The sequence below is a fragment of the Oryza sativa genome, chromosome 4 (assembly GCF_034140825.1).
Source record: "Oryza sativa Japonica Group chromosome 4, ASM3414082v1".
Taxonomy (NCBI): Eukaryota; Viridiplantae; Streptophyta; class Magnoliopsida; order Poales; family Poaceae; genus Oryza; species Oryza sativa.
Genome location: NC_089038.1, coordinates 19,476,291 through 19,495,342, shown reverse-complemented (window position 1 = coordinate 19,495,342; position 19,052 = coordinate 19,476,291). Strand labels below are relative to the sequence as shown.

General features: G+C 42.9%; 4 protein-coding genes across 4 annotated transcripts; 2 read left to right on the top strand and 2 right to left on the bottom strand.

The window, feature by feature from the left end:
* The first annotated feature begins 543 nt into the window (after positions 1-543).
* On the top strand, positions 544-5,759 carry LOC112936013 (uncharacterized). Its single transcript, XM_015780568.2, has 3 exons — positions 544-740; positions 5,270-5,383; positions 5,517-5,759. The coding sequence occupies exons 1-3, from the start codon at positions 608-610 to the stop codon at positions 5,561-5,563; spliced, it is 294 nt and encodes a 97-aa protein (XP_015636054.1). The 5' UTR covers positions 544-607; the 3' UTR covers positions 5,564-5,759.
* Positions 2,999-4,872, top strand: LOC4335668 (transposon Ty3-G Gag-Pol polyprotein). Its single transcript, XM_066309396.1, has 2 exons — positions 2,999-3,004; positions 3,081-4,872. The coding sequence occupies exons 1-2, from the start codon at positions 2,999-3,001 to the stop codon at positions 4,734-4,736; spliced, it is 1,662 nt and encodes a 553-aa protein (XP_066165493.1). The 3' UTR covers positions 4,737-4,872.
* Positions 5,760-7,079: 1,320 nt separating the features above from the next.
* Positions 7,080-10,786, bottom strand: LOC4335667 (uncharacterized). The gene is made up of 2 exons (XM_015780567.3): positions 10,512-10,786; positions 7,080-10,143 (listed from the first exon to the last, which is right to left on the bottom strand). Exon 2 carries the CDS (start codon positions 9,969-9,971, stop codon positions 7,764-7,766), a length of 2,208 nt encoding a protein of 735 aa, XP_015636053.2. The 5' UTR covers positions 9,972-10,143; positions 10,512-10,786; the 3' UTR covers positions 7,080-7,763.
* Positions 10,787-13,150: 2,364 nt separating this feature from the next.
* LOC4335666 (protein NUCLEAR FUSION DEFECTIVE 4) lies at positions 13,151-17,572 on the bottom strand. Its single transcript, XM_015781237.3, has 3 exons — positions 16,532-17,572; positions 14,207-15,132; positions 13,151-13,848 (listed from the first exon to the last, which is right to left on the bottom strand). Exons 1-3 carry the CDS (start codon positions 16,865-16,867, stop codon positions 13,350-13,352), a joined length of 1,761 nt encoding a protein of 586 aa, XP_015636723.1. The 5' UTR covers positions 16,868-17,572; the 3' UTR covers positions 13,151-13,349.
* Between the last annotated feature and the right edge of the window lie 1,480 nt (positions 17,573-19,052).

The window sequence follows — 19,052 nt, the reverse complement described above, 5'->3', positions numbered from 1 at the left end:
AGCGTCTTTCAGCTGTGACATGGTTTTTTTATGTCTGCCAGCAAATTACACAAACTTTGAGTATCCTGTAGCAAATTTTACCTTGTACTCCCTCTGTACTCGTAAAAGAAGTCGTTTTGGATAGCGACACGATCTCCAAGACACAACTTTAACTTCTTGTTTCTATAAAAATATTTATTGAAAAGTGATATATGTGTACTTTTATGAAAGTATTTTTCAAGACAAATCTATTTATATAAAATTTATATTTTCAAACTCAACAACTTGAGAGTTATCATGATTTATATTCCCAAGGTTTGACTTAAACATTGTCCTAAACAACTTCCTTTACAAGTACGGAGGGAGCATGTATAATATATCACGGTGAAAGTCTTTATAATAGGAGCACATCTCAACCGTTGGATCGGGCGCAAGCAAACGGTCAGGATCAGATGAAGGGAGCAAACGAGCGAGAAACCCAGCCCCCAAGGCCCGGCCCATCACTGAAAGGCAAGGAGAGGCCCAAAGCAACAAAACCTAACCAAAGCAAACCCCTCCCTCCTTGCGGCGTCCCTCTCTCTTTCTCACCCAACCCCAACTCTACACGCACGCGGCGACAGCGAGAGAGATGAGCACCGGCGGCGGCGCGGACAAGTCCGGCGGCGGCGGCGGAGGGGCGGTGAAGACGCCCTCGGACTTCCTCAAGTCGATCAGGGGACGCCCCGTCGTCGTCAAGCTCAACTCCGGCGTCGACTACCGAGGTGAGGGTCTCTCTCCCCTCTACAGTCTACACCGCTAAACCAGAAGAACCCTAAGCACCCGCGTTTACTCCCTCTCAGATATACTATAATCTGTCTCCTGAAACTTAGAGGCTTTCTGGTTAGTTTCCCCCACTTTTGGGGAGTTTTAGGTGCGCTAAATTGTGACTCATTACTAGATCCCCATCATAAAAAAGAGAAGAAAATTTATTAGAGATTTAATGTGCCAACCATGGCCTTCTTGTTCTAAAAATATCGTCTACTTATTCGATGTTTAAGAGATTTTAGTGTCAACTATGGTCTTCGGAAACACAAGAGCATGATTCCGATGCGAATCGTTGCTTCTTTTGTGCTTCAAAGCCTTCAGCCCTCAGTGCTTCGATTTAGGTCTCCCCCAACATCTCTGAGTCGCAGACATGTCGAATTGGGCAACGATATTTTTCGAAGCACATTTTAATTGCGCAAGGTTTATATGAAGAGAAAATTGGTATTATGCCGCTGAGAGATTCCAAGTTTAAAAAATTCTGTCAGCTCACTTAACCCCACGAAAGCTTCCCCAGTTTCAGTCACCCTTACCCAATCTACCACTTCAGCAGATGTTAACAGTGGCAATCTTGGCCTTCCTTTTCTCGTTGTGTCACCAAGTGCATTCTTCTAGTTGCCGCGCTCAGGCTCAAACACCAATTGGGATTACTAGGCTAATAGCTGGTCATTCATCGGCTTGCGTTAGGGATGAGCAGATAAGAAGGGGGAGAGTGATGAAGGATGCCATAAAGAACTGGAATTTCACTCAGAAAATGCATATAGTTAGCACGCGAATTGTGAAGTTTTAAGTTGTGTAGTGACTTTTGCTCATACTTAAATGTCTGACTGCACAAATTTGTTTTACTACATACTCCGTATACTACTTGAAATGTCAAATGTGTAATTCTGTTACACTAAACGTTCATGGAGCCATAGGCAGGATCACTTCTGTGGGGACCATCCACATGTGAGGAGCTAATCCCAACCATCTATTTAGCTGACAATGTGTTACATAGATGGCTGGTAACTAAGTCCTCACGTGGGCATAGTCTCCATATATGTTTCATCCTGCTGCTTAGTATGTCAAGCATTGTTCATAGCAAGAATTTCCACTCTCATCCTATTTTATTTAAATAAACAATCAATAAGCTTTCGATGTATACCATAAGGATATGTTTAGAATGTAGAAATTTGGCAGGTAGTTGTTTCCCACACTCCAAATGCGGCCCAAACTTGTGGTAGAAGGGAGATTAATCTTCTTATCATCCTGTCCAATTCCCATTGTTTTGCAAGCCCCATACATATGCAAAAAGCATGGACACCTCAAATTGATGAAATAGAGTAGTGGAGTATATCCTTGTTCTTTTTAGCCCATTTAACATTGACACGTGGAACCATGAATTTTCATTTTACAAAGTGATGTACCAGAATTTCATTGCAATCTTATTTATTAGATTAACAATGGACTTATGATCAAATATATCGGATATCTCAATTTTATGAAAATTTTCCAATTCACTGTTGCAATATAACTGTAATAATGGTTGCTACAAAGGAGAGCACAGCTTTAGACATTGTCAAATGGTGTGCACTTTTGGAAGCAGTGTGTTATCTTTGATCAGTCACCAGGTTGCATTTCTTCATTCAGTTCTTTGACAGTAGACTATATCTGGGTGTAGCATGGAGTGTTTGTATTTGTTGATGGCATTTATGCAAAGCTGTCAAGTCCTTGTTTTTAATAAAGAAGCATTATCTGTCATTAGACTGCAGTACTGTAACATTTATTCGTTCACGTGAATTTAATAGTCGATATTTAAAACAGAGATGAAATACCTTATTTATCCAACTTTTTCCTTGCCTCACAATAGTCTGTGTGATAACTCTTTGCATGTCAACATACATTGTTACTCCATATCTTTTGCACAGTCATACTGCAAGAATGCATCACATTCTGTTTCTCTGATGGATACTCTGCATAAGTTAGGAATAATACATAAAAGTTGTGTCTTATTGTTATTTGATGAACATCGCTTATTCTTTTCATCTTCTGCTGTGTACACTAAAATATCATAGTAGATAAATTAAAATGCCTCTGGCTTCGGCGCCGTTCTTCATCAAGGCTCCGGACCGGTGGCGTTCTTCAGCAAGCCGATAGCGCCACGCCACGCTAAGCTCGCCGCCTATGAGCGTGAACTGATTGGACTTGTCCAAGCAGTTCGCCATTGGCGGCCATACTTATGGGGGTGCCGGTTCCTCATCCGCACCGACCATTACAGTCTGCGCTTCCTTCTGGACCAACGTCTATCCACCGTTCCATAGCACCAATGGGCAAGCAAGCTACTCGGCTTCGACTTTGCAGTTGAGTACAAGCCGGGAACAACAAACGTGGTGGCAGACGCCCTCTCCAGAAGGGACGAACACCTGGCTGAAGCTCTCGCCTTGTCAGCCCCTCAGTTCTCTCTGTTTGATGAGCTGCGGCACGAGGTGCTCACGTCGCCCGAGCTGACTGCCATTCGGGATGACATTGCCAAGGGGTCAAAACCGCCGGCCTGGGCGTTCACGGACGGCCTCATCACGTTCAAAGGCCGTATCTTTGTGTCTGCATCATCACCATCCTTGCCGGCCATCCTCGAACTGGCACACGGCCTGGGGCACGAGGGCACGCAGAATACGCTCTCTCGCCTCCGAGCTGACTTCCACCTCGCACGGGACAGGGCGGTGGTACAAGAGCATGCCCGAGCCTGTTTCACGTGTCAGCAAAACAAGACGGAGCACCTACAACCGGCCGGCCTCTTGCAATCCTTGCCGGTGCCATCGGCGGTGTGGGCTGACATCGCCATGGATTTTGTGGAGGGTCTGCCACGCGTCCATGGCAAGACGGTCATCTTAACGGTGGTGGACCGTTTCTCCAAGTTTGCCCACTTTATACCAATGGCTCATCCCTACACGGCAACCTCGGTGGCAGCGGCCTTCTTCTCGGAAATTGTTCGTCTGCATGGTGTTCCAGCTTCTATTGTCAGTGATCGAGATCCGGTCTTCACCAGCACTTTCTGGCGGGAGTTGTTCAGATTGGCCGGAGTACGACTGAACTTGTCGTCGGCATTTCATCCTCAGTCTGACGGTCAGTCCGAGGTGACGAACAAGATCATTGCGATGTATCTCCGTTGTCTTACCGGCGATCGGCCGCGGCACTGGCTACGGTGGCTTCCATGGGCAGAGTACTGCTACAACACGTCCTACCAGTCATCTCTTCGCACGTCGCCGTTCCGTGTGGTTTATGGCCGTGAGCCGCCTACGCTGCGCGCCTATGAACCGGGATCCACTCGTCTGCTGGCAGTCCAACAGGCGATGCAAGATCGAGATGAATTTTTGCGTGAGATTCGTGATCGCCTGGAGCAAGCGCAGCAGACACACAAGTCGGCGTATGATGGCAAGCATCGGGCATTGGAATTCAGTGTGGGCGACTGGTTGTGGCTTCGTTTGCTCCATCGCCCGATTGCTTCGCTCGGGGTCACCGGCCGTGGTAAGTTGGGGCCTAAATTTTACGGGCTGTACAGGGTTGCCGAGCGGATTGGTTCTGTGGCATATCGTCTTCAGCTTCCTCCGGGTGCTCGCTTGCATGATGTGTTTCACGTGAGGTTGTTGAAGCCATTTTGTGGAACTCCGCCGGATTCTGTTCCACCGTTACCGCCCATTCAACACGGCCAAGTGTGTTTGCAGCCTGCTGCAGTTACGCAGAGTCGATTGGCTCGTGGAGTTCGTCAAGTTCTTGTTCAGTGGAAGGATAAGCCTTCTGCCGAAGCTTCATGGATGCCTTTGGATGAATTTCGCACTCTTCATCCGGATTTTCAGCTCGAGGACGAGCTGCTTCTCCAGGGGGGAGAGATGTCATGTGGGGATTGCAATACAAGCGTCGCAGCAACAGGCGGGCGACGGCAAGGCGTGACGAGGAATAGTTTTTTACTTCTGTTTTGATTCGGTTCAGAGTTTGTTAGATAGTTTGTTAGTTTCTTATTCCGTAAGTTGTTAGGAGTCTATCCTTTAGAATTGCTATATAATCTGTAAGACAGTTTGGTTTTGGAATCAATCAATTACGTGAGATTAATCTGCAGACCTATTCCTGCCTCGCCGGTGCGGTGCCGAACACGGCTCCTCCGCGCCGACGAGGTCCAGGACCGCGTCCTGTTACAGCCTTCAAATACTCCCTCCGCCGTAATCCTCCTTCCAATCTCCTTGCTCGTGACAAGCTCATGTTGGCACTCTATTTTACGTTGAACTCATTTTATTCTCTCCATCCTAGTGGTTAGCTTAGCTTGGTTGTGTTCATTTGATGGTAACTCATGCACACAATCATTGTATGTTTCTAATTATCAAATGCTGTGCTCAGAAAGGAAAATAGTATGACTTGACAAGTGATACGGAGTTACGGACAATGTCTTAGTTCTTTTTGTAAGTTATGTACGAATATTACCAATTTTCTTCTGACCATTATTTTTCCTGATAATCAGGTATTTTGGCTTGCCTGGATGGGTATATGAACATTGCAATGGAGCAAACGGAAGAGTATGTGAATGGCCAACTCAAGAACAAGTATGGTGATGCCTTCATAAGAGGCAACAATGGTATGTCCTGGACTTAAAGTTAAAACCCCAGTTTTCCCTGTCTGGTTTGCCTGCCTGTGATATTTGTAGAATTTAATCATATTATCTGCCTCAACCGTCTATTCTGATTTTCATGCTCGTTCTCTGAATGCAGTTCTATACATCAGCACTTCGAAGAGGACCCTTACGGATGACGCATAGATCGAGTGGAACAGAGTCGACTCTTTTTAACTTCAAAATCGTTAAGCTGATTGGTTGTGATCTCTCTCTGACCCATGCTCGTACCTGCTGTTTTGAGGTGGGAAAATGTATTGCATATTGCTAGACTTATCAGAAACTTCTTTAATGTAACTGTATCAGCTTTGCAAAGAACTTCCGGCCAAGATCTCCAGTTGCATTTTGACTGTTTTCTCCTGACTCCTGATTCGGCTTTCTGCATGGCTGGACCGCTGGATGCTGATATTGGCAGCCAGCGTTCCCCATGTGGATTGTGAATGGTGATCATCCACTATGGCTATATAGGCCCAAGAAGTTCGGCCATTTTGTGCATCATAGAGGCTAATTACCAGTTTTCTAACGATTCGTTTCCTAGCAAAATTTTCTCATCAGCAGGCATTATAAAGTTGTCTGGATATGTGCATGAACAGTACAATGCAGCAACAAATTAAAGAGTAGAAATCTTTTAGAACTACGATGGTGCTTTGCGTTTATCCATTCCTGTCATCTGCTGGAGTACGAACTTCTGTTCTCAGATTGTTCTTTTTTTCGAAAATGAGCAGTTTCTCAAAACGATGCAGGTTGGAACAAGAAAAATACTACGATCAACAGCAATGCTAAACAACAGTTGACATCACTACCCTACTCAAACCCAAATCAACTACTATGTAGTACTTCATCTTTCACTTTCAGGTTGCCGACCTGAGTGGCCAGGGATGTCTGGTTCAACCTTGTGCCTGATGTATTCTGTCTGGAGAGAGCATAGCAGAGCAGAGTGCTTTCCACTCTGACAGAGATTTATCTGCAACCGTTTGGATGTAACCGGCCATTTTAGCTTCAAAACAATCCAACTTTCTGACTGTCTCGAGGACTCGATCTTCAGTGGATGATATGGATAAGATTTGTGTTTCCATCAGCAAGTCTGTTGCTCCCAATCTAATCTCTCTGAATTAGTATTTCTTTCTCATCATTATTCATCAATACATCCACTTCATACTGCCTGTGTGGTTTAATTATTTGTGACCCTTTGAAAGCTTTTGCATCCATTATTGGTGTCTCATCTTTGGTGCTCATACATGTCTTTTCAAGCCCTTTTTTTTCTCTTAATAATAGGCTAGGGCATACAGTGAGTGGCCAGTAATCCCTATTACAACATCTATCCAGATATTTGTTGGACAAAAGCTCTTGCAAACTATGTACTGCGTGCATAGCATGATCCTCCACTTTTTTCATTAAAAATAATTGGCATGCACATGCTTCAATCAGTAAAATAAAAAGATAAACAGTGAAAGCTGGCACAGTTGCATATAAATTAGTTAACTGAGCACAGGAAGCAAGTTGAAATCATTCACATTATTTCTTCTGAATTGATTTACATATTGTTTTTTGCAAGGATCTACGAAACTTGGCTATTACCATTAATTCAAGAAGAGTAATAACAGCATGAACATAGTAATCCCTAGATAATAGAAATAAAACATCATACACTGACAGCACCACAGAATATTACGAGTTTATACTTTGATACACCATCCATCAGCATAATGATTTCATGTCCATATTTTCGATCAGATCAAGCAACAAAAGAAGAATGTAAAATAGAAAAAAAAATCTACTAAAATATAATGATATTAAAAATTTCGAACTGGTCCTCAGAATTTAACTAGAATTTCGAATCATCACGTTCAACATTATAGGGATGAATTACTATAGATTAAAGGAAGTACAACATCTTAATAAGTAAACCAGTACACAAACTCGGGTACATGGGGAAGCCTAGTGGTTCTCCCCTCAAATTCAGCTGTGGATGCAGAGCGCCGTACCTTAAAGAGTGACAAACAAGTAGCACCTTCAGCGATTCATGAGGCTTCTTAGCTTCCGTTGACTAATAGCCTCAGCAAGCACCACTTGGTCGCCTCGTCAATTGCCAAAACTGGCCTCCAAATAGTCTTTTACTCTCAGGAAGATATCCGTATTGCAGTAAAACCAAAATGTTAGAAAATGCCTAAGAATTATGTCAGAATTCTGCGACATAAGCTGCTTGCCCTGGTAGAGTTGTCCAAGTCATCAGCCAAAAATAAGATGACATACTAGAACTTAAGTGACCAACAAATGTTGAGTTCAGTGAAGTGCATTTGACAGTTGAGACATCCAAGCTATCTTCAGTGTTCATAGTTGCCCTCTTCTACTTAGCAGGTTGTGTTGCTGTATCTTCCGTAACTTCTGTAATGACCTTAAGAAGGTCCACTGGAGTTGCTGCAGGGTCCAGCTCGTGGCAACCTTTTGGGGCATTGTTGCCTTCTTCCCCAGTCAGCAGGCGAGAAGGAACCCGATGTGAGAATCGGAAAAGCTCTTCCTTTGGTATCCTCCTGGCCTCTTTCGGATCCATATGCCTATGGAACACAGCTTTGAAACCAGCAACCTTCAGCAATGGGATGACTGTCAGCCCTTGCTCATCAGTGAAATCATCAATAATTTCTACTATCTCATACTTGTATATCACATCATCAGGTGTTAACTCATTCCAGTCAGGAGACCAGTTTCGGTATAAAGCCCATGTATCACCTTTCTGAGGAACGATCCTGATAATCCCACGGGGGCCTTTAGTCCAGCTGACTTTGTGCGAAAATATGTTGACTGTTTCAGAAATCTGGTATCTCCCAACCCTGAAATCACCACATGTCTTCTGAAAACCAGAGGCAACCCAGCTTATTGGTGCCAGTTCACTGTTGGACTTGGAGTTGAGGAAACTCATGCGGATTCTGAAAGGTCTCATTGAAAGAACTTTCTGAACCATTGCATACAGACGAGGCATACCATCCTCACTATCATATGTAGCCCATACTTGATCACTATCAAAAGCACGCTCTGTGCGATCCTTGTCAAAATCATGAAAGTCAGGATCTGGGACATCAATTGACACCGGAACACGCCTCTGTTCCGGGTTCTTTTCATCAACCGTAGGTGCTTGGGTATCAACACTTCTTGAGCTGCATTGCTTGAGCCCTTTGACATGTTTGTCAGAGAGGCCCCCATTCTGCTTTATGTTGTTATCACTGGGATATACCTTTCCTTGCGATTTTCCTCTCTCTGCAAGCCGTGACGATGAGGTGATGTTCCACTCCTGTAATTTTTCCTGGATGGCAGCCTTGGCTTTCTCAATAAGTAGAGCCCGTGTATCAATCTGAGAAATCTCTCTCAAAACGTTTGCTCTTCTTCCACTCACTGCAGATCTCAACTTTTCCCCTGAAGTGCCATTGACTTGTGCCACTGCCACGTCAGTGAAAGCAGTTGTTTCTGTGCTGGCAGCTACAGTTTCTCTGTTATCTCCACCAAAATCCATAGTAGTGTAACCATCATTACTATGCCTTCTCCTCTTTGAAAACCGGCCACGCCTTGAATTAGTTCTCTCATGGCCATATGAATTGCCAGTAGCAGAATAGTTGTAACTGTAGCTCTCTTCATGTTTCCTTTTCGGTTTCTCCAAGGCCTGGGTACCGTATGCATTTGTACCAGCTGCAGGTGTTGTCTTGGAGTACTGATTCCATTGGAAGCTTTGGTTGTTGTAGGAATCATAAGTACCATCTTGCTGGTAACCCCCATGCCCTGTCCCCGGAATGCTAGAAGTCCTGCTTGTCGAGCCATATGAATGCTTGGTGGAATTGTTATTCTGCGGCTGCTGTTTGGTTGACCATGAGAATGAAGAACTGCTCCCGTTGCAAGGAAATCCAGTCTCTACTGCCAAGAATGCATGATGGCAGTTTGGACACAGAAGATTATGGTTAAGATAAATTCTCAAGTACTCATACTGCATCCGGCAGCGATTGCAGGACGTCCAGAAAGTATCAACCCCCGCAGGACGTGTAGTAGCCTCAGCAGCGGCGGCTGCAGCTGCTGCTGCCGCTGCTGCAGCAGCCGCATTCTTTCGAGCTCTCTTGTTTGCCTTCTTATCATAAGTATACATGCCATTGGTTACATTGACAACAGAATGATCCTTCCTCTTCTGATCATATAACACCTTCTTGCTATTATCAGACAGCACACTCCACGCCTCGGAGATAAGCTTAAAGGCCTCCTCCGCGCCAACGGACTTGTTCTTGTCGGGGTGCAGCTGGAGAGCCAGCTTCCTGTACTGCTTCTTCACTTCCTCTTCGTCCGCAAAGGCGGTCAGAGACAAGATCCGGTACCAGTCGCTCTCTCCGTCGATCTTGGACTCCGCGGCGAGATGAACCTCGAGCGTCGACACCATCTGGGATATCCCCTCGAGGGACGGGCAGAGGTTCTGCGCCTTGATCGCGTACTTGCGCGCGCCCCTGATGTCGCGCGAGTGGAACCTGCTCTCCGCGACGCCTCTCGCTTTGATAGCCTCATCCATATTGTAGTCCACGTTCATCTCAACTCCACCCTTTGGACTTGACTTGGCAAACACAGCAGCAAGACAGACTGACGACTAGTGCAGAAAAAACAAAAAAAGAACAGCGAGCCCAGGGAATTGAACAGGTGCTCAATGCGCTGCAATACTCTTCATCTAACTCGAACAATTACGATACTTCAGCTGATTTGATCTGCAGGTAAGCAGGAAATGGTCAGAAATCTAAGGTGGAAATGAAGAGGAAAAATCAAGAATCAGCTCACTGAAGCTGAGTTTGTGAGACCCAACAGCATGTAAACAAAATCAAAAAAAAAAAAAGAAAAACACACACACACACACACACATACACAAATCAAATCAGGGGCGGATATAAAAACTTTGTAGTTGAACCCCCAAACTTTTTGGGGATCCCACAAAACAAAACTGTAGTACTACTTGTATTAAAAGGTTAAGGCAAAATTAAGAGAAAACACCTCCAGATCTAGAAGAACAAGAACAAGAGAAGCTAGGGTTAACGCGAGCAAATTCGAGACCAAAAAAAAAAAGTGACAGGATGCTCACCAGGATGCCCCCCAGCTTCGCGAGACGGAAGATCGGCGCAGCTCGCGAGGAGACGAGACGAGATCGGAGAGCTTCTCCAAGAAAGGAAAGCTTCAAGCTCAAACCCTAGCCGGCCCCAAGCCCCAAGCCCCCAGATCTGCCGCTCGCCGCCACGGCCGGCGGCGAGAAACACCTCGATCGAGAGCCAAGAAAGAGGCGGTGGGGGGGGGGGGGGGATTCGTCGATTCAGCGCGCACCCATGCGGATCAGCTCGTCGGCCCGCAAAAAAAATTTGCAATTTTTTTTTCCTGCCCCCGAATTTTTATTTTCTTTCGAGGGAGAAGAGAAGGGAGGAGCAGCAAAAGCTCTAAAAAATGAAAGCTTTTTTAGCTCAAGACTTTTAGTCAAAGCCCCAAATTTTGTGTAATACCAAATGGGAGAGAGAAGGGCAGTAGCAGTAGCAGTAGAAAAAGAGTAGGTCAGGCTGTCCCTGTAAAAAAAACAAATATATATATATAAATTATTCCACTTTTGTTTTTTGTTTGCCTTAAAAGTTTCAAACTTTGCCCTTGGTGCCCCTCAAATTAAATTCTCCTCAACTGTACAGGCTCAAGCCATAAACCAAAGGACTTTTCTGGCATCTCAAGTTTTTTGTTTTTGTTTTTGTTTTCTGAATGGAAATAGGTGTGCAAATCTTATGGCTGCTGATTTATCTGTTGATTTTTTTTAAAAAAATAGAGTTGAATGGATTTTATTTATTGTTTTTTTGATGGAGATTTGATGTTAACATAGGGGCACAACCACATGGGAAAGTGTCCTAAATATCCTCAGGTGGGCCCCCACCACACACACACACACAAAGAACTCGTAATGTACTTGTATACAGGTAGTATACGTATACGCATGCGTGAGTGACACTTTAATAAGGGGCTATTTGTGTAAAATCGCACTAGGTCCTAAGTTGGATCAAATCAGATGTCAGGGATATTTTAGGTATTTCCTGTAGGTATTATGCTTAGGGTTTAAAATCACAACCACCCAACTAAACAGAAAAAGTTCCCTCCCCTCCTTAACCCTAATAACAATAATAATCAGAATAATAATATTATTTTTTCCTCACTCCAGAGAAGATACCTTGTGTGTGTGCATGCCTGTGTGAGAGAACCTTTTTTCCCCAAAATGTGGGACCCACTTATTGTTACTCCTCTTTAAGCACTCCCCTCTCTACATCATCACTCACCAGCACTTTGTACTGGTTTCTGAGAAAAAAAATGTGACTATTGCACTAGTACAAAAAGAAATATCTCCTGTTGGTTTTAGCACAAACAAAACACATCAGCTGGGTCACTTCACTTCACTTCCTGTGTCATTTGCAGCAGATCAGAAAAATGTTAAGGGGTAGTGTCCTGACAGGATTATTAAGGCACTAATCTGGATCATCTGATGTTGCAAAAGAAGAAATGATAAACTGCCACTCTTTGTTCAAGAATGCAGTTTGGTTTCTGAATTCTGGTAAGGAGAAAAGGCGGCAACAGCAAAGCAGTTGAATGAATCTTTGGTATCACACACTCTGTAGATGGAGCCTGACGATGCCAGCCCGCTATCATGCAGAGACTGTAACTGAACATTAATTAAGAACACACTTAAAGACTGCCATACTAGTTCAGAGGTAAGAGTAGTTGAACACAGTAGAAAAAAAAACAGCAGCTGTTGAGGATTGCAGTAATGTGGTGTTGTTGCTGCTACTGCTGCAGAGCTGGAGCTGTCAAGCAGATGATGATCTTGATGCACTTACACAAGTAAACTTCAGAATCTTGGAGAAGTAAACATGCACACAAGAGAAAAATGTGGAAGCTGTTTCATAGCTAGTGGTATGAGTTAAGAGCAGAGATCTGAGCAAAATTGTGTTTCCCTCAATCCATGGTTTGGTTCAGAGATTCATTTGGTTGTCAGTAGCAGCCAGAATCAGTTGTTATAATGGCAGACATAAAATGGAACTGAAATTACTGGACATGAAGATCACTAAGATACACATGCTATGTTACATTATATTCAGAAGCTTAGGCAATCTACAATATATAAGAATCATAGTTTTTCAGCAACAGTAAATGGAAACAAACTGCAGCTTCTCCTTAGGTTACACTTCCACAGAAATGACAATGTTCAGTACTAGCAGCTAGCTATAGCAAGAGCAATATGGTAGCACACAAGAGTTCCCAATTGATGTGATCCAGCTTCATAACGGAATTAAAGTTTTAAGGAAGGTGCAAATCAAGTACTAGAATTTTACAGACTTTCATATAAAGAAGCTGCAACAATAAAAAGGGTTGGAGTGAAGGTGCTTACTGTTGTTCCAGGTCCCAATCTTGGTTGATTCTTGATCCTTTTCTCTTGCAGCTGTTCTTCCAAACTAAAATTTTATCTAGACCAAAGAAAAATGGAAAGATATGCAAGAGGCAACATTATAATATTGCCTGGAAGAAAGCAAAGTAAGCAACAGCTTAACTTTTCAGCTTTGCTAAAATCATTGAAGATGCGTTCATGAACAAAAGGATACTATATCAGTATTTTGCAACTAAAAGATAAGAGATTCATGTATGGAAAAAAAATACATGAGTATGCAACTATTTTTCTGATTGCAAGTACAGGCTCTTAAAATATAAAGAATGCCCCATGATCATTACTTTATAGTGCATGTAAACTTCCACTTGGGAATAGCTATTCTTACAATACAATCTCTGAAATGATCTGAAACTTTACAGGTAGACTTTGTGTATCTTGAATCATGTACACAATAATACAGGTAACATGGAACAACAAAAGGGGGATTCACCATCTTCTATCCATGGAAATTTCAAGTCAGCGGACAGCTCGATAGAGGTTAGCATACACTCGCTTGGTCCTGTGAACGACGATGAGGCTAAGGCCAGCTCCAACAATGCAGAATGCTGACATGATCAATGAGCTGACAAAGAAGCAAACAGCTCCTTCACACTTCAGAGGACCCTCTGCGAGGAAGCTCATGTCGAAAAGAGATCGTCCAGACAAAGAACTCTGGTGGTGCGCTTGCTTCTCAGCTTCATAGTCATACAAGTTACTAGCGATGACACCTGAGAAGATCAGTGACCCTGTGGGGTTTGCTACTGTGAGAAAATTGTACATTGCGCCGAAGTGTTTTACACCGAAAAGTTCAGAGACAGCAGCTGGCACAATAGCCCAATGAGCTCCATATCCAAGCCCAACCAGGAAGGTTGCCACATATATGGTTCCAGGCCAAGCCATTGCAAAGAGGAAATGCCCAGCAGCCATCAGGATCTGAGCAAAAGCCAGTGCTATGTGCCTTGGGTATGTACGTTCCCTGATCAGAACAATACTAAGTAAATATATGGTGAAAAAAACACTAACTATTGATATTAATCAGTCAAAAATACGCAAATTCATATCATGATTAGTGTGACAAGACAACTGAAAAATATATGTGCAGGGGAAAAAAAGGATAACTGAAGATATAGCAAGGAAATTGACACTGTGGAGCAGACTCTGTGTATTAACAGACAAGTGTGCTATGTCCTAGCCAAAAAAAATAAATTATGGATTGAAGTAAAAATAAACCCAAAATAAAGAGGTTTTTATTTTTAGTGTGAGATGATAGAAACAATTTTGAATGTACTAACAGCGAATGCTAGGCTAAAATTAAGATTTTGTAGTGTCCACACCTGACAATATTCTCAGAGAAGTAGCCACCTCCGACACGACCAAGGAAATTCCATATGCTCGTCAATGAAACAAAGATATGGGCGTCTTTGTACCCAACAGCCTGGCTCATCTGACCCAGGTTGTCGATCACTGTCAACCCTGATCCCGAGCCAAGCAGAAGCGATAACCAAATTAGCCAAAAATCAGCCTTGACCAATGCCTGCATCAGGGTGAAGTTCTCTCCTCGGTGCGGTCGCCTCCTGATTCTAACACCACCTCGTGCTGCAGCTTGCACTAGCCTGGCCTGCAATTCTGCAATCCTCTTCCTTCTTTCAGATGGGGGCAATGAATCAATTTCTTTAGGCTTCTCGTCTTCCACCTCACTTAAAAATACATCTGGCTCTTTTTCTTGTGAAGTACTTGCCTGTCCTTTTGATGGTTCAGCCAGGAGAGCCTCCTCCATCGGATGTTCAGTTTTTGACGAAAATGTCAAGGTCACAGGAATTGCAATTGGTAAAATAAGCAGGATGAAAAGAACCGCCGTGATAAAAACTAGCATATTGTCACTCAGCTGCACAAAATCTTGAACGAGCATGACACCGACCAGATATGAAGCAAGGAGCAAACAAATGGTGTAGATGAACATGAAGCTGTTATTGTCGGATGGTCGCACCTGACGGTGACCTCCAACAGGCCTAATTACAAACATCAGGCCAATGGCAACCAATGACGGTCCAACCGCAACCATGAAGACAAGTGTGGCATGGTCAGGTGTGTGCAATACTGCAAACAGTTGAGTCAGAATAGCACTGCTTAGGCCAGCAAATCCTTTAAGGATACCCACTGTTGGGCCCCTGCTCTTTGGGAAGTTCTGAATGCATGTCACAAGTGAAGCTGTGTTGAAGTATGTCTCGCCATTGGTTCCAACAAAGATAAGAAGGCACATCTGGATAAAGAAACAGTGACAGATTATATTTCAGCTGTAATATAAAATCGTATAATTGCTTAAGTTGGGTACTTGTATTATTCATTTGATCATGTAGAATTGGGGGATATGAACATAAACAGGATGGAAAGTACAGGATTCCCTGTTTAATCCATATAATTTAGTAATACCAGGTAGTAACAGCATTTGTTGGTTAATTTAATATGACAAGTCAATGCTATTCTATACAATTCTTTTTGTTGAACATGGGCACATGTCATATTAAACTGGATTTATTCCATAAATCAAAGAAATATGAAAACAACAGTACAAATAAAATCATTCTGCATGGCAAGACAAAAAAAAAATCATGGATTAAACCATCCCCAATTGAACACTCAACCCCTCATCCCTTAGAAAAACATGCAAATTATTTTTATAAACTAGTTGTTAACTTACAAGTTATAAGCACCATCCACTCAAACACCAAAACCTGGCAATGTTGTGTGGACACACACGAGGATAAAGGTGAAGATTCATGGTTTCAAATTCAGATTTTCCAATAAAAATTCACAATGTGGCAAAGCTGTGTGCATACTCATGACAATATAACGCACTCATGCACTGTACGTGGCACAATCACTTCCTCTTTCATGGAATTTGGATGGACACATCATGCTAAGTTTAGGAAGTCAAACCTGACCACTTTACCATCCGAAAAGAAGATGAAAAAAAAATTGTATATAAGCAGATCAAGAGAGTTTGGCTACAAAAGCAACATGCCAACACTCAACAGGTTACTTCGGAATTGATATGAACCTCCACTACATTGATGTCATTATGAAATGTATCTGGTTAACAGCTGAAGAAACAAAAGGGATGCATATGGCCAACATAAAGTGACAAAGACACCCAAATAAGAATACATCAAGAATATACCATCACTGCTTCGCTGGTCCAGAAATTCGATTGGTTAGTTTCACAAGTAATCCGGTGCTTAAAAAAATCATCCATACACCTTCGATCTAATCTAAGATCTATCCTCCACGCCATTTTCCCCAACCCATCCCATTCAGCTACGGATTATATAAATCATACGCTTTGCTGTCACCATCTCATATTAGGCCCCACCTTCTTCACAATTCCTACTACTCCTTATCCGATCAAGAGGAGAACAATCACAAAAACATTTGGTTCCTGATGAATTTGACAAGCAACAAATAGACAACTTGTACAGTAATTTAATAAGCAATCTTCAGAGCTCATCACCAACAGTACAAGCTAACTAAGCTAACATTGCAATCTTGAGTTTCAATTGATCAATCAATCAAATCAAGGGATTCCACCACGAGCAAAGCAATCCAAGAACCGAAAATCAAATCCAAGAACAACCAATCCATTGGCCATTGCAAAGTAGTACCATGGAGAGGGGCAGCGCAGGGAGCTGCCTGGTGACGATGAGCCAGAGCCAGCCGTAGCCGAGGAAGTTCTGGGCGGCGCCGACGAGCAGCATCGCCCAGGCGGGCAGCGTGGCGGAGAGCGTCCCGGCGAGGAAGCCGACGCAGTCGCCGAGGTCCTTGGCGACGCCGAGCGCCGCCACCTGGCGCTGGTTGTACCCCAGCGCGGCCTTGACAACCGGCGAGATGGCCCCGAAGAGGTACCCGATGCCGGCCATGGACTGCAGCCACATTGCCGCCACGAACACCAGCCACCTGTTCGTCGCGAACGCCCTCACCTTCTCCCCTACCTTCCCCATCTCGCCGGATTCGTAGCTCCCCCTCTCTTTCTTTATCCACGAATTGGACAAAGCAAAAAAATGGATGGAATTCGATACGCAGATTTTTGAAGCGAAGAACAAGAAATCTGCTCGGATGGAAACTAAATACTGAACCTGGGGATTGGCAGAAATTGCTAAAAGGAAAAGATCAAACAAGTAATAATATTTAATTTCTTTCTTTCGAAGAAGAAGAAGAAGCAAAGAATCGAGGGGGGGACAGCAAGATGATGGAAGGATTGAAAGGCGAGGCCTTCCACCCACACAGAGAAACAGGACACAAAATTCCAGGAGAAAAAGGCACCAATCGGAGCAAAATATATATCGACGAGATTCAACACGATGTTGGCGGGGCAGCACAGGAGGAAGGAAAGCCTTTTCTTTTCTTCTCTTTCCTTTTTCCGGTGACAGCACGGCAATCGCCTCCAAAAAATCGGATGGTGTCGAGCAAAGCAGCACCAGAACAAGAACCGGACAGGCGGAGGAAGAGGAGGAGGAAGAAGAAGAGGGATAGGCCGGAAATGGAGATGGCCTCGATCGAGCTAGCTAGCTAGCTGCCTACGCCTACGGGAGGATGCAGCTGTTGGCACTAGCAGCAGCAGCAGCTGGTGAGGCGTTTCATCGCCATTTATATTTATATGGATGGATGGATATGAGCTCCACGGCGATGATGTCGGCTCTGTCACTGTGTGTGACGATGATTGCCCGATATTTAAGGAGGGCCAGGTGCGGTCCAATCTGGCATGCTCGTTCTCGGATCTGTGGCCGTGCAGTTTTGTTACCCGCTCGCTCTATTTCAGAATATAGCAGCAATCTAAAATCGGATGTGATGTATTTTGGTATATTTATAATAAATTTATATATTAGAATATATTGTATTCGATTACAAGTTGCTATATTATGAGATATTGGGAGTATGCAAGCTCAGGGGTGCTTTCTTCATTCTAATCCTATTATTGTTTTGAGTTTGTCGGAGATAATATGATTAGTGTGATATAGAGAAAGGGGACGGCCCGGCTGAGCTAATAAGGAAAGTGTTTACTGAACTTAATTTTTCACTTATGCTTATATTTATTAGTCAAAATTTAAATTTTCAACATTAAAATTGGAGTTGATTTTAAGGTTTTTTTTCATCAAAGTTTATTTTTCAGTCTTTGCTTTTAGGTGTGTGTGTATATATATATATATATATATATATATATAAAGTTTTATTTACAATTTTTTTTAAATATACCGTTTCGCTTATACTTAAAACCAGCCAAACGATGAGGCCATTCGTGTCACCTCGTCTTGTTGTCTTCATCTTCTTGGATAGTGGTGAAGCCAGCGAGCTAAGCGAGAGATCATGTACGTTTAGAGTTTAGTGGTTAATTTCCGGCGATTCGGTCACGGCCGATGCCATAGCACGAGTCCTGTTAGATTTGATGGTCGCTTGATCGGTGAGCTACCTCTGATAGTGTTGGTCGACTTCATATTTATTATGCCTAAATATGTTGCTGTTATGTTTCTATTCTCAATAACCCAAAGTAAATAACCATTTTTATGAGTATCAGATCTATTCATGCAGATCTTTCAAAATTAGGATTTCTCGAAAAACTTTTTTTTTGGTTGGTATGGTTTACATGAACACTTTTCAAGCCTATATTTGTTAAATTTATGATATATATAATATTTAATTCATCATTACCAATGATATATTTCCTATAATACAGAGTATATTATATTAGGGATTAGCTAGAAAACTGTTGAGTGTTTTTTTATGGAAAACTTTCAAATCTAACTACAGTATATAATTTCACTAGAACTATATACTATAATAATAATAACTTGTATATATATATTAAAATAATATATGCAACTTTATATCTAATAAATATAGAGATAACAATATAGTTATAGTATAGTTACACTCTAGTACAATGTAACTAGGGTGTAACGAGAGTATAATTAACTGTAACTTGCAAACTTTTCAAAAAGCTTGCAAGAGATGAAGTGGCTACCATGCATAGCTGGTGGGAATGAGGTCCTGGGTTCGAACCCCACGCAGCATGCAAATTATAGTTATCATGCGGATTTTTTCCACCAACGTGCTAGCACTAATCTTGAGGCGAATCCGACGGTCAAAAATTCGACAGTTTTCCCCCCTTTATTGTCGACAAACCCTTCT

Excerpts from the sequence above, each read along its gene's own strand:
- LOC112936013 (XM_015780568.2), top strand. The coding sequence starts at position 608 with ATGAGCACCGGCGGCGGCGCGGACAAGTCCGGCGGCGGCGGCGGAGGG. Across the intron at positions 741-5,269 it reads CTCCGGCGTCGACTACCGAG|GTATTTTGGCTTGCCTGGAT; the intron begins GTGAGGGTCTCT and ends CCTGATAATCAG. Across the intron at positions 5,384-5,516 it reads CTTCATAAGAGGCAACAATG|TTCTATACATCAGCACTTCG; the intron begins GTATGTCCTGGA and ends CTCTGAATGCAG.
- LOC4335667 (XM_015780567.3), bottom strand. The coding sequence starts at position 9,971 with ATGAACGTGGACTACAATATGGATGAGGCTATCAAAGCGAGAGGCGTC.
- LOC4335666 (XM_015781237.3), bottom strand. The coding sequence starts at position 16,867 with ATGGGGAAGGTAGGGGAGAAGGTGAGGGCGTTCGCGACGAACAGGTGG. Across the intron at positions 15,133-16,531 it reads CTGCGCTGCCCCTCTCCATG|ATGTGCCTTCTTATCTTTGT; the intron begins GTACTACTTTGC and ends TTCTTTATCCAG. Across the intron at positions 13,849-14,206 it reads TTCTCTGAGAATATTGTCAG|GGAACGTACATACCCAAGGC; the intron begins GTGTGGACACTA and ends TGTTCTGATCAG.